The 16,579-nt window shown below is 42.5% G+C and overlaps 2 protein-coding genes across 4 annotated transcripts; both read left to right on the forward strand.

Annotated features, from left to right (window-relative positions):
- The first annotated feature begins 17 nt into the window (after positions 1 to 17).
- map3k7cl (map3k7 C-terminal like) lies at positions 18 to 7,726 on the forward strand. Of its 2 annotated transcripts, XM_077020106.1 has the most exons (6): positions 18 to 654; positions 1,289 to 1,328; positions 1,415 to 1,496; positions 2,902 to 2,960; positions 4,393 to 4,508; positions 6,159 to 7,726. In XM_077020106.1, the coding sequence occupies exons 3-6, from the start codon at positions 1,421 to 1,423 to the stop codon at positions 6,337 to 6,339; spliced, it is 432 nt and encodes a 143-aa protein (XP_076876221.1). In that variant the 5' UTR covers positions 18 to 654; positions 1,289 to 1,328; positions 1,415 to 1,420; the 3' UTR covers positions 6,340 to 7,726. The 2 variants fall into 2 exon arrangements, with proteins under 2 accessions (XP_076876221.1, XP_076876220.1); XM_077020105.1 differs by lacking the exon at positions 1,289 to 1,328 and having other exon boundaries at positions 20 to 654.
- A 932-nt stretch (positions 7,727 to 8,658) lies between these two features.
- bach1b (BTB and CNC homology 1, basic leucine zipper transcription factor 1 b) lies at positions 8,659 to 14,749 on the forward strand. Of its 2 annotated transcripts, none has more exons than XM_077020113.1 (5): positions 8,659 to 8,770; positions 9,886 to 10,137; positions 10,309 to 11,487; positions 12,529 to 12,735; positions 13,346 to 14,749. In XM_077020113.1, exons 2-5 carry the CDS (start codon positions 9,898 to 9,900, stop codon positions 13,844 to 13,846), a joined length of 2,127 nt encoding a protein of 708 aa, XP_076876228.1. In that variant the 5' UTR covers positions 8,659 to 8,770; positions 9,886 to 9,897; the 3' UTR covers positions 13,847 to 14,749. The 2 variants fall into 2 exon arrangements, with proteins under 2 accessions (XP_076876228.1, XP_076876229.1); XM_077020114.1 differs by lacking the exon at positions 8,659 to 8,770 and adding an exon at positions 9,228 to 9,369.
- Positions 14,750 to 16,579: the final 1,830 nt, after the last annotated feature.

Genomic DNA, 16,579 nt, shown 5'->3' on the forward strand with positions numbered 1-16,579 from the left:
GACTGAATCGATTCGCGTACCCTTTGAGAAAAGCATCTAGCACATTACATAGGTAACTATGTAACTAACGAGTCAAGGGCTGATATAAGGAAAATCCACTGCAGATGTTTAAAACTTTTTACGAATTCTGCAACCAATTGGCATTTTAACTAATTAGGTAAACACTTATTTGAAAGAATGTTTACATTAGAATAAGCGATACCCTGTCATTGTAGGCCGAAATATGTTCTGGTTTCCATATTCGTTCCTAGGACACTGAAACACTGAACCACACTTATGCCTCCGACCATTAACGGGCGCTCACCAGCAAAACAGCCTAATTGCATAAAGAACTGCAGTACTTGGTTGCTGTCCGTTTATTCAGCACTGATGGAACAATTGACATTTTTCCTGACTAAAGTCATGCATCTGAACCGTTCATCTGGCATCCAACGGCTGCACGGGGTAGAGAGAGTGGGCAGCACGCAGACGTGCCAGCCCCTGGTGTTGCTGAAGTGCTGCCCATATGATTCCTTTGACCACTCTCGAGCTCTCAGCCTCCGTTCGCGCAGATGATTCACTAAGGCACGCGCTTTGGGAAGCTCGCGCTTGTCCCGTCTTTTGCGGAAGGGTTCGTTCTCTTTTCTTCTAAAGGAAATACGTTTTTTTGGCCAGGTGAGTTTGATTTAATCTGAAAACACGAATATGTAGTTAACACGTGCGTTTACTCATTTTTCAAAAGACTGTGATTTGTTATATGCTAGTTCAGTCACATAATATTCTGCATGCTGTGTTTTTTTAACAGACCTTAACATTACCCAACAACAGCTCTTTTTTCAACCTTTCAAGCTAAAACAGGAAAAAAGAGACATTATTTTATTCAAAAATAACAATAAAGATTAAAATATTCGACTACACCATGGTATTTAGATGATTTCTCGTTTATCACTCTGTTCATCCTACCAGACACATCTCAAACTCTCATTTTTCTGCATATTATTTAACTTGCATGTATCTAAAACCATATTAATTCAATATTTTATATTAAATATGTATCTGCTAAAATAGCTTTCTATTTTTGAAGGCATTCCAAATGTTCTGAATGTTATCAGCAATTGTGTACATTATGTGGTTTAAACCATTATTCATTACAAATATCATGTAATAACATGTATTATCTTTGATTAATGCACTTGGCTGAAATCAGGCTAGCTAAAATGCTTTGGTCAGTGCAAAGACGCTGTCTGGTCACAGTGAAGTGTGACCTCACTCGCTGGCTCTCCCTCTAATTGTTTAATCCCTGATGCAGCTTTGGGCACATGATGAAATCCAGTCATGGCCCCTGAGAGGTGAATGATCTCACATTACAGCTGTGTATTAAAGGAAACACGCTTTATGCCCTCGATCTTTTCATCCGAGTCCTTCCTACTTCAAGGAATAAATGATCACCTCAACAAGACGAGTCACTGCAGACAAACCTGAAGTCAGAATCTCCTTCAGCCTTGATGAGGCCTCAGGTAGGGTCCTTATTAATCTCTGCAGTTTTGTAACTAAACGTGCTATAGGCCCTGAAAGGGTTTTGTACCCCTCTACCCCCACCCCCCTCCCCAAGTAATGGCATGCATCGCATGCCTCCTACCAAAACAGCAACCAGCAAAACCCACCTCAAGCCCTTCTCATGCCAGATCAATTTTAACTTTTGTCATTCTTTTCTGTAAAACAGGTGCTACCTCTATTTCGGTAGATCTCTGGTATCTTAAAAACAAAATGTCTACCTAGACACACAGTCAACAGTGCTGTCAAAGTGTTTTACAGCTATTCAGGCGAATGTTTGGAAGGCAGCTGCAGTGCGGCCGCTCCAGCATCAGGTTTCCTCTTTAATACCTCGCTGTGGCGTGATTCACTCATTTGCTTTTAGAACACTAGCCTATATTTAAAAACCGTTTAACGCTTTACACTCCAAAGCTGCTTAAGCACCTCCTCGCAGCCTCTCGGTCCAAAAGGAAGATGTTCGAACACAGCAAGACCACAAACGCACTTGTATTACCCAATCACTGAGGTACAATTAGCCAGTCAGGTTAAGTAAGGTCTCACCGCTGATAATTTGTCACACTGAGTGAATGACTTTTTTCCTGGTTATTTAATGGCAATTCACTAATGTCTCATCATGTCTCTTCTGTTTCTCGTCCACAAACACACATGCCTACTAGTATGCACTTGTTTTCATGTACTAATATTTTCCTTAAACGTTTGTACCTAATTAACATCACAGGACATTGACAACAAGGAGAGCAGAATGTCGTGCTGCTTTGGCAATTACGTCATCTCTTATTTGTCAAGTTGGCAGTTTATATTAGGCTGAGGTCCCATATGAGCAAATTCTGTTCGTGTATGTCTAACTTCTAATTGGCCCTTGGTTGATGCATGGCCACACCCATTTTTAGCTGATTGCATCAGAGGATTCCCAGCATGTGTACCCCAGCTCCAGGGGGACATTGCTGGCATAGAGACAGCCAGTGTATACAACATGTCTGTCAGAACTCTCATTAAAGACAAGTTCTTTTTAGGAATCTAGGAGACCGTTACTCCCAATCTGTCCTCTCAAGCTTTAGTATGTGTGGTTCAGGCTAACAGGTGCTGGTGGACACTTCCTTCTGTTGTGATGTGTGGCCTTGAGGTTCTGTGATGGTGATGAATCCTGACCATTTGCCACAGCTTATTTTATGTATACACAATGGGAAGCCTCAAGAGTCACTCCTCTTTCCGAGGCGGCTGTGATTGGTGCAAAGGACAGAGACATTCGAAGCCGCAGCCTTTCAGTACTAAGAAATGAGATTCCATGTCAACATGCTCCAGCATAACCCCCCCCCCCCACCCCCATTTACACCAGCGATGCTGAACTGACTCTCTTTGTTTATTCAGAGTTGAAAGATGCTGAGGATCGTTTCCCATCATTCCCTGACCTGGAACAGCGGCTGCAGGTAACACCTTCATCCAGTGGCTTTACATGATTGGGGATTTGAGCTCGTACAGTAACAGGTGTGTGGAAAAGTGGAATAAAGAGTAAATGTACTGGGCTAAGGATAGCACTGGACTCCAGGAATAGCAGCTGTGAGTCGTTGGCTTGTGTAATAAGATGCAATAACTGGTTCCCGGACAAACCAGCTAGTTAAATCAGAATGATAAAGATACCTCAGGCATGCAGTCTCACAGGAGGAGCTTTGCAATCATTAATGTAGTTTTTGGACAATTGTTCTTTTGTTAGGTGTACATTAGTACAGCAGTACATCAGCAGAAGACCAGCACGTTGTCTAATGTCATACCACATTTCAAACTCAAGAGGGCAGTAGTGTAAGATCTGTGTCTATGGGGACAGCTGAGGGTGGCTTATCCTGCTATGGTTCCACATAATATGTTTTGTTTTGTTGTAAAAATATAAAAAAATCACTTCTCATTGTGGTTGCATCCACTTAAAAGTCAATATCAAGTAAAGAGCCATATTTATAGGTATAATCACGAATGTTTTTTAGTTACACAATTAAGCAAAGTTAGTGTCTTCTCCAAGAACTTGCAACATCAAATTTGCAACATCTAATTCACTATACAACATCAAGTCTACAGCAGCTTCAAAAAGGAGTATCTGTTGTTCTGAATTGAAATGTGTGCCTTCACACTGGACTGCAATAATGAACTAGTTATTTATTGTTGGCATTCAAACGATGATTCATTCTGGATTTATTTACTTTTTGTTCAGTATTTGTACAGCATTGACACTGCTAATGAAGTTAAGTGGTAATGCATGGGTAGCAGTGCCTCTCTGAGACCAAAAACCTATATTTGTATTGGCCAGCCATTGGTCAGTAATAATCAGAATCATCATAAGATCTACAGTGACCCACACTTCTGAGGGACTGGACAGAACAATGAGGATAAGCAGAAGTTGTTATTGGAGCAGTATTCTGGAGCAATGTGAGTCATCATGAAAGAAGAAGTTCTCCTTCAGATGAAGCCATCCATTTCGCCAACAGCTTCCTACGTGTAGACTATTGGCTCATTCTGTACGTAGTCACACCGGTCATGTATGATCATGGAAAGGGGATTTTCCTTTCCTTGGGAAACCCATACTTACTAGACATGGGTTCAGCCCTTATTTTGTGGCTAACCATTCAAAGAAGTGTGAACACTGTGTGCAATGACAGGGTGCTAGTCAGGGACTACCAGTATACGTACAGGTTATTTTAAGGTGTGCAGAATAATTTGAGTGTCTGAGAATCTTGCCTCGGGTTGATGGCGTAACACAGTCATTTGCAGGGTGATGGGATAATGCTCAACTGCATGATGGTAGATGTCAGCATTTTGCCCAGACTCACATGTGGCACTTCTGTCTCCCTTTTGTTCCCATTAATCCCACAGCCGGTGCTGCCATGCCAGTCCCTGAAGGAGTCTGTCCAAGTCTACAGAGACCACTGCAAAATGGCCAAAGAGTTTCACCAGGTTAAAACAGAAATTGCTCTGCTAGAAGACAGAAAGTGAGTGTGAAAGTAGCGGGGAAACCCCTCTGCTAGAGGAGAGCTTTAGTTTGTACAACTCACACACACACACACACACACACACACACACACACACACACACACACACACACACACGCACACACACGCACATACACACACACACACACACGCACTCACACACACACACACACACACACACACACACACACACACACACACACACACACACACACACACACACAAACACACACACACACACACACACACACACCCAGAAGAACAATGAGGTTAATCGTGATTTCAGCTTTGTTTAAAATGAATTTCAGACACTTTCGAATGTGATGTGGTACGGATGCGGCTCTCTAGTGATCTTCTTCAGGACACATTCTTCTTCAACTGACAAGTGGAATTTCCTTACAAGTCATGCTGCTGTGGTTAAAAATAGGCCTGTGTAATCATGACAACCTCTTACATACTGTATTGTGGCATGCAATGCTTGTGTTTTTCATCATGATACAGGAAAAGTGCACTTAGGAAGCTGCTTGTAGTGCATGTAACAGTCAGGGAGTATTTCAGTACATTGATAAGTTTTTCAAGTGAGCACTGTAGGGCTTTGTGAAATTTTGTTAGGTGAATGAAAAGTAAATCCTGTAGATTGCCTGTGTTGGTTAGTTCACGGAGGAGCCTCTGTTTTGCATACACTCTTAACCCTGTTGTCAGTGAGACGTCCCCTTTCCCTCACTCTTTTTGTATGGAGAAAATGGTGCACACTGGGAGCCCAAATGCCCCTGTGCTCCTGCCTGCAGAATTCCCGCCTCGGGAATATCCTGTGTGGCAGATGTGGGCTTTCAATGGACAAGCAAGGTGTTCGATTATCATTCTCGTTTAACTGATATTCAAAGCTGTGACGGTAAACAAAGTTACACTCCGTTCACACACTGTAAAGGGACCTCGTTTCCTTACAAAGGGACCGACGCTGTTCTAAACTTGTCACAATAAAGCACAGTCGCTTTACTGGAAGTCCTGGGCTATTGTATCCACCCTTTCTGCACTGCTCAAACAGTTGGTCCAAAGGCCACAGAGCCAGATGCTGGCTGTGTGCCATGCGGGATCACAGCACAATGCTTTGTTTACATGAGCCGGAGGTGCTGTAGGAGCAGGCAGCATGGCTGCTGACACCACAGTCTTGTGCATATAGGCTAATGATTAGTAATGTCTTTCATCATAAATAATGAACTGCATTTCTGCTCTTGAGATCAAGAGATCGTGTCAGGTTGGGTTCCAGACTGTTTCCCAGCAGTTCAAATTGCTTACATAAGCAAACAGACCATCATGTTACCAGTGAGGTGTCTGCTGCAAATACAGCAATGTCTCCATTTTCCTTTTTATCTTATAATTCTACATACAACTAAGATGTAAGGTTGAATATTAGGCAACTAGTCCTACTTCCTCCAAAATCACGCAAATATTATCATAGTAGAGGTAAGTGGTTTGTGTAAACAGCTTAGTGTTTCATAACCTAGATATCACAAGGAAACATTATTTGCATTTGGGAAATTCATCACTAATGGTTAAAAAAAGTTAACAAGGAGAATTCCATCCCTCGTGGTGACAGGATACTGTGTATGTGTGTGTGGGTGTGTGTGTGCGCGTGCGTGCACATGCCAGGAGGGAACTGATAGCAGAACTAGCGGAGGACGAGAGGGTGATGGTGGAGATGGCGCGACTGGAGGAAGAGTTTCGCCTGCTGACGGAGGAGAACCGATCCCTTGTCACGGTGTACACCGAACGCACTCAACAGCTCGCCACATTGCGTGTGGTCAATCAGAAAAGGCAGGGCTCCTCGTGACCCTTGACCTTTTCAGGAAAGACCAGAAGTGTCATGAGGACAAGGATGTCATGTTGGTGATAATACACAGTTGAGCTAGTTGTGTCAAGCTATGTATTGAAGTTCCACCAGCTGAACAGAGGGATATAAGCTGGATCTCTAGCACTTACAATTTCATTGTTTCATTTTACAAAACCCAGAAACCCTTTTGGTATTGATATGTTGCCCTCTGCACCATTTATAAATAATGTTCCATTTATTTTTTAGATCTCATCTTTTGTTTAGTCTTTGTTTGTACTTCAGAAAAGATATGACCTTGTTATAGTGCTTAGCTTTGGTACAGTCATACAAACGGAACAGATGTTTCAGTGAATGCTACAGATGCAGTTAGAAAACCAAACAGTTTGATTCTTAATAGATGTGAACAATATCAGTTGTACCCTTTAGTAACTATGAATGACCCATTTTTACAAACATTCTTGGATGTATGATGTTGCATTATATATGTGATCAGACAGGGGCTCGGCTAACAACGGTGACTAAGCTGTGTTTGTGGTCAGGTGAAGATTAGTGGTTAAGAAGCCAATAACGTTTGGTCTGACCCCCATTTGAGCTCAGGACTTCTATATTGTATACACAGTATATGCAATTGTGTTGAACGACTAGAAATGTACCATACAATATAAAGTAAATGACTGCATATTTCTCTAACAGTACTACTCTGAAAACATGAGTCAAGGCTACACCCCCCCCCCACCTTAACTTCTCTTGGGTCTGTAAGCAAGGTAGTTCACTAAATATGACAATAGAGTTACCGTGAGTGTAAAAACATACAGAGGAGAGTCTTGGACTTGGGAGGACACGTGTGCAGATATTGTGTGACTTTGTGGCCTTACTGTTCACTTTCACACCTGCGCAGAGTTTCTAGCCATTAGGTGCCACTACTCAGAACAGAATGTTTACTGAACAAGCCCACTTAGATTTTTCTGCCCTGTGACGGTCTTTAAGCTCACTTCCTGTATTCGCAAAGTTTGTAAGAGCAGGAATTGTGCTCTAAAATCAGAATTCACACTTCCTCCACGACTACTATAAGTAGTGTGACTGATAAAGAGGAAATTCTCCCAGAACCTGTTTTTGAAACTAGGCCCGTGTTATTGGTGGAGGACTGGGGGCATTGTAGGTGCTGTCCAGGGTCTTCTCACTCACGGGGGCATCCTGTTTCTCTGTGACTGGTCTTCTCTTTTTTGTTTGTTTATTGAGTGTCAGAAAAGTGTGACTGGTGTATTTTCCTTTTTACTGCTCAAGTTGTGCGTTTTCTCATGATATGTCTGGAGTTTGATATTGGGCATTGTTAAAGTGCCTATACAGTGAATCTACCTTTTGGTGAATAAAGATATGTGTATGGTTCTCTTGTGGAAGGATTTCATCATTCGTCCTTAAAAAAACATTCAGGCAAGGTGTGAACAGATGGAGAACAGTACTGTCCATTGTACTGAGTTCATAATAAGGAACTTAAGTTTCAAAATGTGATCAGCACAATTTAGGATTGTGAAACATGTCATAATGCAGCGTCTCACCCTCCCCCATTCCCTGTAGAGCACTAAAGGAAACACAGCGTGTAGGTCACGGCCTGGCTTCTAGTTTGTCTGGCCTGCTGAAACCTATCTGAACTGGGACGTGTTTCTTAGCCACATCTCCATCTAACTTTGCAGCCTGGGGGACAGTGGACATGTTATTTTTGGCAAACAGTGGTTAACAAACATTTAACAAACACTGGTTAACAAACAGTTAACACCCCCCCTCCCCCCAGTATACTCACATAACAAGAAAAGTGGATTCCCTATATATTTGTAAACTATTGAGACAAATATCGTACATACATTTTACATAAGTCACAGTTAGGTAACTTACATTTTAAGAAGGTTGGTACATATTTTACATGTAATGTTTGCTTTCTTTATAAATAAGAAATCTCTACTCATTGCAAAGAATTGTGTTTTAAACAAATTCTAAAACCAATTGAATATTTGAAACAAGTAAATGTGGCTCGGCGTAATCACTACAGCAGTTCCTCCCTTAATTTAGGGCTTCAGCACGCTTTTTTCACCTACAGACATGGCGAACACACACGCGTGATGAAATCCTCTTTTGTTATACAAACACGGCACGCGAACAAGTGTCGACTTCGTACCGAAACAAAAAATTCCAGTTAATTTTAACACCGCAAAGTAGACAAACCGGAAATATTCGTTACAGTAACTGACGGAGTGGCAGACCTATTGCAACAGTGACCGTGTTTAAGTGGGCTGGACAATAACAGTTCTGGCTTGGGTCACATGATGGAAACACAAGCGCCTCCTTGTTCAGATACTATGCGCTTTAAAGGTTACGTGTAGCTACACTGTATTGAACCTAACGCATGGAGTTTGGTTTTACTCAAGTGATATGATAGGTAAGTATTAAAATTTGTCTGTAATTCATGCGTATGTACATTAACGCAGACGCCTACGCGTCTACATGAATAAAAAACACGGACATATTCTTCCTAACGTGCTATCAAAGTTTTGAAAGATTGTTGTGTACACACGCATAGATAGATAAATGAAATAAATCTCGCCTTCACCCCAGACAACGATCTCCACCAGTTACCTATAACACGGGCTTACATTTTCATCGAAATATATACTTTCTCGGATCTTTAAAAACAGCTGTGTCTAGGTCAGGTTTCGCAACGAAATTTTATTTTACATCAAAACGTCTTATTCGAACTTAATTTGTTTTAGGGAAGTTAGGTTAGTATTAGTACGACAGGTTAACAAAGGAGAAATAGGTTAGTCCCACAACGTCGTGCTGTGTGGTGTTGTGGAACTTGACTGGAAAGAGCAGCTCGCTGGAATGGCCAAAGGAAGAGCGGAGAAAATGCTGCCTCATCCTTTATCAGCACGACCCAGTGAGTCAGCAGTGCGCGCGCCTGCGCCACACGCGCGCGCACCGTGGCGGTGACTTCGCTAGGCTGCCTTGTCTTTACGTGACCGAGAAACAAGTGTTCTCGTGAGTAACGACGCGTATTTCTAAACAGTTTAGCGTATTTTAACGTCTGTTTTCTATAGTTATGTTAGAAAGCAAGTGTCGTTTTAGGTATCACTTGTTTCACTCGATTTATGACTTCACATCTCTAAAACAATTCGGTGTTGGCACGTACCTTACGATATTTATGGTCAGTCCTTCAGTCGCCTCTTGCTTTTTGACTTTATTGCGTCTGTGGATGCAACGGCAGAATACCCAGAGGAACGTTTTTATTTACTTTTTAACAAGTGCTGTAGTATTTTATTTATCTTAAACATCATTATTTAATCATAGTCATAAAAAGACACTAAAATCAAATTTTGGTTTGCTTGAAGAGATTACATTACAAAGTGGTTAAAACCATTTTTCTTTATTTGCTGACTTTTGTATTTGTCATGGATCATGATTCAGAATGTCTCAAATTATGTTTATATAAGTATATACGTCCCTACCTTGAGCACTTTCCTAATTTGCCAGCTTTCCTCTTTCACTGTGGTGCAGATGTAATCCAGCATGTCACAGGAGAGCCACAGGTCTTCAGTGTTCACTTTCCAGTCGTCCGTGCACAGCTCCCATGTGCTGCGCTGTCTGGACGAGCAACGTCAGAAGGACCTCTTGTGTGACCTGACGGTGGTGGTGGAGAACCAGAGGTTTCGGGCACACCGCTCGGTTCTGGCCTCCTGCAGTGACTACTTCGGTACCCGCATGTCCAGCCATGCCAGCCAGGGCCTCGTCATCACCCTGCCAGAGGAGGTGAGGACGTGTTCAGGGGTTTCAAGAGGTCAAGATCACCTATTGGCTCCCTGCTCCATCACATTCAGATAAATCTAGGAGTGTTCTGTACACAGATATTTTGGCCTTAGTTTTGAATACTGCAACCTGTTGGTGAGCTGATCGTGTGGTTTGTGGTTTTGTCTTTCCAAGGTAAGCGTAGAAGGATTTGAGCCCTTGTTGCAGTTTGCATACACGTCAAAACTGCTCTTTACCAAAGAAAATGTGCTGGAGATCCGCAACTCTGCTGCCGTTTTGGGCTTTAAGAACTTGGACAAGGCCTGCTTCGACTTCATCCTGCCCAAGTTCTTTGACAGCAGCAGAAGCTCCTCAAAAGGCCATAGGAAGCAGTGTTGTAAGACCACGTGCTGGAGAGCCAAGCCTAAGTCAAACTTAAATGGCAAAAATTGTATCAAAGATGGTGTTGACGGTGGTGTTGGCGATGGAGTTGACAATGATGCAGATGACGATGTTGGCGACGATGTTGACGACGATGTTGACAACGGTGTTAATGCCAGGGCGGCACCTTCAGGGCCTCCGCCCTTCCCAGCTGAGTGTGAAGAGAAGGACCTCTGTTGCCCTTATAAACCAGATGGGAACACTGTGAGAGGTTGCATTCCATGTGGCTTTGAGATGGAGACAGAGGTGGGATCAGACTACCGCCTTCTGTGTCCAAAGTATCGCAAGTTCCAGCTGGCGTGTGGAAGGAGCCAGTCCAATGTGGACGCCAGCGGATCGGAAGCTGAGACTACCGATGGTGCCTGCCCCCTCAGCTGCCTTCCACGGGCAACCGCCAGAGAGCACCAGGGTGTGGTCACGGACGAGACCTCACCGCAAGTCGAACAAAAGCACGAGCGCTCGAAGGAGAGCATTTTGCTGCCACCGGCTCTGTCCTGCCGGGAAACATTAGAGGCTCCTGCTGTGGGGGTTGTGAGTAAGGAGCCACCGGGCTCAGCCTGCTCTGTGGGCACCAGCCCGAGTCTGAGCGGTGCTCTTGGCCCAGAGCCGAGGACCAGAGAGGAGATCGAGGTAGCAAACCAGCTCACCTTGTGGCACAACGTCTGTGGCCTCAGGGCCGCGGCACCAGGACCAGGTGCACTGGAGGGCAGCCCAGAACGCCAGTGTCTGAGGCAGCCGGAGTTGGACACCAGGACTCCCATGTGCCCCTTCCTCAGGGACGTGGCAGTGGTGGGTGCTCGGGTGGAGGGCAGTCGCAGGCCAGCTTGCCCGGCTGAGAGCCCCTACTCCTCCTCTATGCAGTCGGGAGACGACTCGGACAGCTGCGACACGGAGGGTGACAGTGAGTCCTACACCAGCAAGCGGGCAAGCGAGGTGAGCAGAATTCGGTCCATTTGACTCAAAATGAACAAAACAGAAACAGAACACACTGCCAGGCTCCAGCTGTTTGATTCATCTGCCTAATGCAGTATATACCTGTACCGACAGGAAGATTTTCACAAATTCCAAATCATTTTCATTTGTATAATTTAGTATTTAAAAGAAGCAAGTGATTTTGAATATTGAACTAATCATAAATGTACATTTACATATTGAAAATTAATTTAAATAATGATTTGAATTTAAGATTGAAAAAAAAAAGTCAAGGTTAAAGTCATTCCATGCTTACAGTTTGAACTCCCAAACATAACCCTAAACTTGTAGACCTTAGAAGTGGTTAGAAGTTATAAAATAAAATAGCTTGTTCTTTGTCCTTGTTTGTTCACTCTCTTGACTTTGGAAACCTAACTGCCGATTTAAAAGTAACCGTATTTGGAATTTGGCAGTTTGGTGAGGGCCATAAAACTGTTGGCAGTGTCCTGATGTTGTGTACTTGTTGATCCTTAAACAGCCTTTTGGCTATGGGCCAAAGTCCTTGTGTTCTGTGAATAACAGCTTCACATCAGATAGACCCAGATACATACTATAATTATAAACCAGTTTCAGTATTAACCACCTGTTGATGTAAACAAACCTACAGCACTAGCAGTGGATGAGGGCCAGGCTGCAGGCTTCTCTCCGCCACGCCACCTCTACCTAAGGCTACCCGATGGTTCCTGAATGAAAGTAGTAATTTTGTAAAACACACAAAAGCAGTAGAGTACATCATGCTCTGTTAATAAGAAAGAAAAAGACTCACACAGGTATATCTGCAGACAAAAAATGTTTTGCTGCAGAACTTCTTGTAATATTTTCATGTCCAATTTTTTGGTTAGTCACAGAGCTTTCCACAGTTATTATTCCGTAGCTTTGGGAAAGGTGCTTAAACATGCTGGACACTCTAGGTGATCACGTGAGGGAAAGTGTACCAGCGTCCTCCCGTGTGACCGTGCGAGAGGGTGACGGAACCTGACTGCTCGGGCTTCTCTCCTGCAGATGCATCTGCCTTTCTCCGTGGAGCGCATCACGTCCCTGAGCCGCAACGACTTCCAACAGATGCTGAAGGCACACGGGCTGACGCACGAGCAGCTCGAATTCGTGCACGACGTGCGACGGAGGACCAAGAACCGCATCGCCGCCCGCCGCTGTCGCAAGCGCAAGCTGGACTGCATCTACAACCTGCAGTGTGAGATCGAGAGGCTGGTGGGTGTCTCCGCCCGTCACTGAACTCCGCCCTTGACCCCGCCCCGACCCCTGCCCCCTTTTAAATACACCCTCACCAAAGTTTTATTTCAGAACTTTAGTTCCTCACTCTACAAGGTCTCTGCATGTGTGTGAATGTCTTCAGGTCTGATGGTTGAAGCATCATAGGTGCTGCTTCAGCTGCTTAACAGAACAGCAAGAGCGCTCAAAGCTGTTACCAAAATATAAGTTACTTCAAAGAATCTAATGTTGGTTTATTAGATCATATTCACATGTTTTCTTTAATTGTTTTGGCATCTTCCCTGATTTTATTATGATGAAAATAACAATAAACACATTAGGTGTGTCCAGACTTTTGACAGGCAGTCAGTGTTATTGGGAGTCAATGTTAATCACTAATCTTCTGTATTTACAAGCATATCTAAAGTATCAAGCATGTCTAAATTGTGCCACGCTGTAATCTCCTTAAAATCCAAATATGAATTGTAATATTACTCTAAATTCAAATCTAAGCATTTAAGGGATGTGTGTGTGTGTGTGTCTGTGTATGTGTATGTGTGTGTGTTTGTGTGTGTGTGTGTTTGTGTGTGTGTGTGTGTGTGCTCTGCAGCGGAGTGAGAAGGAGAAGCTGACCAGCGAGAAGCAGCAACTGGACCAGCTGAAGCTGAAGACGTGGCATTGCTACATGGGTCTGTACGAGAGGCTGAGTGCCGACGCCGAGCTCCAAACGGAGCAGGTGGGAGTGCCCGCCAAGCCCAGTTCTGTGGGGAACTGTCCGCTCTCCGCCCACCTCTCTGGAGACGCATGCTTCTACCACTGCCCTGGGGATGAACTCCAGACCCTGGCAACAGACCTCGCTGCTGCTGACGTCTGTGAGCCCGGGCTGTCCGGCAGCTCTGTGCTGGAGCCCCCTGCTGGTGGGGCAAGTGCAACAGTGCAGAGTGTCTCCACTCCCGGGGACTTAATGGCACTGCCTGACCCCCAACCTGTTGATACCCAACCTATTAAACTCCAACCTACTGACCCTCTACACACAGAGCCATGTGAGATGGTTTCCATTACACACATCTCTCCAGACCAAATAAGCAAACCCAAAACAGAAAAATACTGAGGTCCTTTTCTATTTTCCTCGAGTCAAAAACTTTGTTTGAAATCAGGGCAATTTAAATGTCCTATTAAAAGTCTTTGCTTAGTGTTTGATGCTAATTGTTAATGTCAATAATACAATCGATGTATAATTGTTGATATCACTTATGTTTTGTGTCTTTATGGTTTTATGTGTCTGAATGGTTATGTTCTTTTTCTCTCATCAGGAAATTAGTTCTGATTTTTGGAGGATCATTTTATAGTCTTAAAGCAGGTGTCTCCTAATCTGACTTCCTTGGGTTTGTTCTGATGTCAGGGTCGTTTTTTATTAGTATTTGTTGTCCATCATGCCCCCATTACGACTTGAGCCCTGTATGTGTTCTCCCCATGGCATGTGATTAAGACCTATTCTCAGGGGATCTAATATGGCATAAGCCAAAGAACGACTAGGCAGAAAGACAACCAACACTTAGACAATTCAGCAATATGGAATGGAAAACAGTATTGTGATTCTTTTCAGGTAACATGTAAGTAACATGCTGTCTGTATGCTTGGGGTAAGCTAGGACCACACAGATTACTTCATGCACCAACACAATGTACCAAACAATATGTGATCTTTAACTGGTTATTACAGGGTGAAACGTATCATTTTTTAAAAAAGTTTTTGTTTTCTTGCATATATAATGGTTTGACTGTCATTTTGCCTCACTGCTGTTGATGTGCACGGGCCCAAATTAGTACAGCTGTCATTCAAGGCATAGAGGTCAAATGAATAAATTGTTTGATATTGATCATTCACAATACCCACTGATTTATCTTTTTTGTGGCATATAGCACAGATTTAAATATGTAAAATGTTTAACATCCAGTTAAATCTTCTTTGGATCATTTTAATACATGCAATAAAAAATCCCACTCACAATGCATACTAGACCATCATCTAAGGTCCTTAAAACCCATTGATGTCGTTTCATGCGTCGTGAGGATCAGTCTGGCCTACATCAAAATTAGCTTGATAGAACAGCTTTGCGCCAGCAGGTGGCAGTACTATCCTTATATACTATTCACTGGACCATAAGTGAATATAGTGTAAGTCGTCCTCTAATAATAGAGTAATAATAAAAGTGTAATAAGTGTAATAATAATATTACAATGTTTAAAGTAAACTAGAGTGTATATTAAACATTCAGCAAATTTTCAAAAATAAGAAATACAGAACAGAATATTATACAACACTGTCCAAAACAAGCTAGATTGGCTCAGACTTTGCTGTGAATAATATGGGTTCAGTCCTAATATTCTAATAAGCACACAGTAGACTGTTATCAGTGGGCTACTGTGTGCTATGCTATTCAAGCAGAGTTGAATGAAATGAGGGAGGACTGATGTAAAATAAAAATTAATGAATCATCTATGGAGTAATATTCATAGGACATCCTTTGTATATAGGCTATATTGATTAATCTAGCTCTTCTGTGCATTATATACATCTCTGCATTTAATTCACATTGTCCTTTGTCCTTACATTTGCATTCAGAAATAAAGTTTTTCTTGGTTTTCATTCACACTTAAATGTGAATGAAGCATCAAAATAGTGTGCGTTCTACTTGCAAACAATATTACATTTCAAGAAAAAAAAATCAGACCTATAGAACACTGACCTCAACTCATGAGACACTGAGGTTAAGGGAAGGATGTCTAAACCCTTTGGATTAAGTTCAATTATTTTACCTGCAGTGTAGTTATTATGTTTGGAATGAGAGCACTCATATAAATACATGCAGCCGTGCTGTAGCAGACATATAATCCTCAGTCAGTTCCATCCTTTTGCATCACTTCATATGGAGAACAGCTAAAGCTTCTTTAAATTGAGCTTAAGGCAGAAGCTTTTCAATATAAAAACAAACGTCATCTCGGCTGTGTGAGGCTATTTCTGTGAGCAGAACATTCATCTTCTTTCCCTGCATCTATTTGTAAACAAGATATATTCAAGCCTAAGGCTTCTAAACGAAAATACAGAAGAGTGTCTCTGTTTCATAAGTAGGAACGTGACAACATCAAAATCCACTGAAGTTTTTAAGCCACAAAGCACCAAACAAAAGACATATTTTATCAAATTGTGAGGTAACGGGTCTAAATCCTCTTCTTGCTTTAACTGTAATGGGGCAAATTCAGCAGAACCGCTGTTGTCCACGCTGACATTGCAGGTCCGGAAATGACACCGCACAAAACCTGGAACTGCATTCTGTGCATTGTGAAAGATTGTTCTAAAAGTGTCACTCAGGTGAAACGGGAAGAATCAGAATGATAGAGACATATAGTCCATGCTGTCAATCGTTCAAGACAGGAAAAAAGACAGGAAACTTTTGATTAAGAGTTATGAGACTGGAAGATTAAAGGCTAGGAAATCAGGGCAAACAGCATTATTGAGGTCTTACCCAATCCTGGAATTAATCAAAATACAAAAAAGAGTTTAAGCTGACCAAACACATGCTAGGATGAATGAAAACCCTCTGTGTTTCGGCCTGTCTGTTCTGAACCTCTGCTCTCTGCATTACTGTGTGTGTAGTCATGCTACAAAAAATGGGATGGGTTAAGACTAGTAAATAATATGAATCATCTGCACTTGTGTATATAAATGATATATTTAAGGATATTTTTGTCTTTATTTTGTAAAATAGGACTGTTGAAAAACAGCATCTAGAAGTTCCAATAATTTAATTCCATGAATTAGTCCAATGTTAGTTGTGGCTTCA

Source organism: Brachyhypopomus gauderio, chromosome 10 (assembly GCF_052324685.1).
Source record: "Brachyhypopomus gauderio isolate BG-103 chromosome 10, BGAUD_0.2, whole genome shotgun sequence".
NCBI lineage: Eukaryota > Metazoa > Chordata > Actinopteri > Gymnotiformes > Hypopomidae > Brachyhypopomus > Brachyhypopomus gauderio.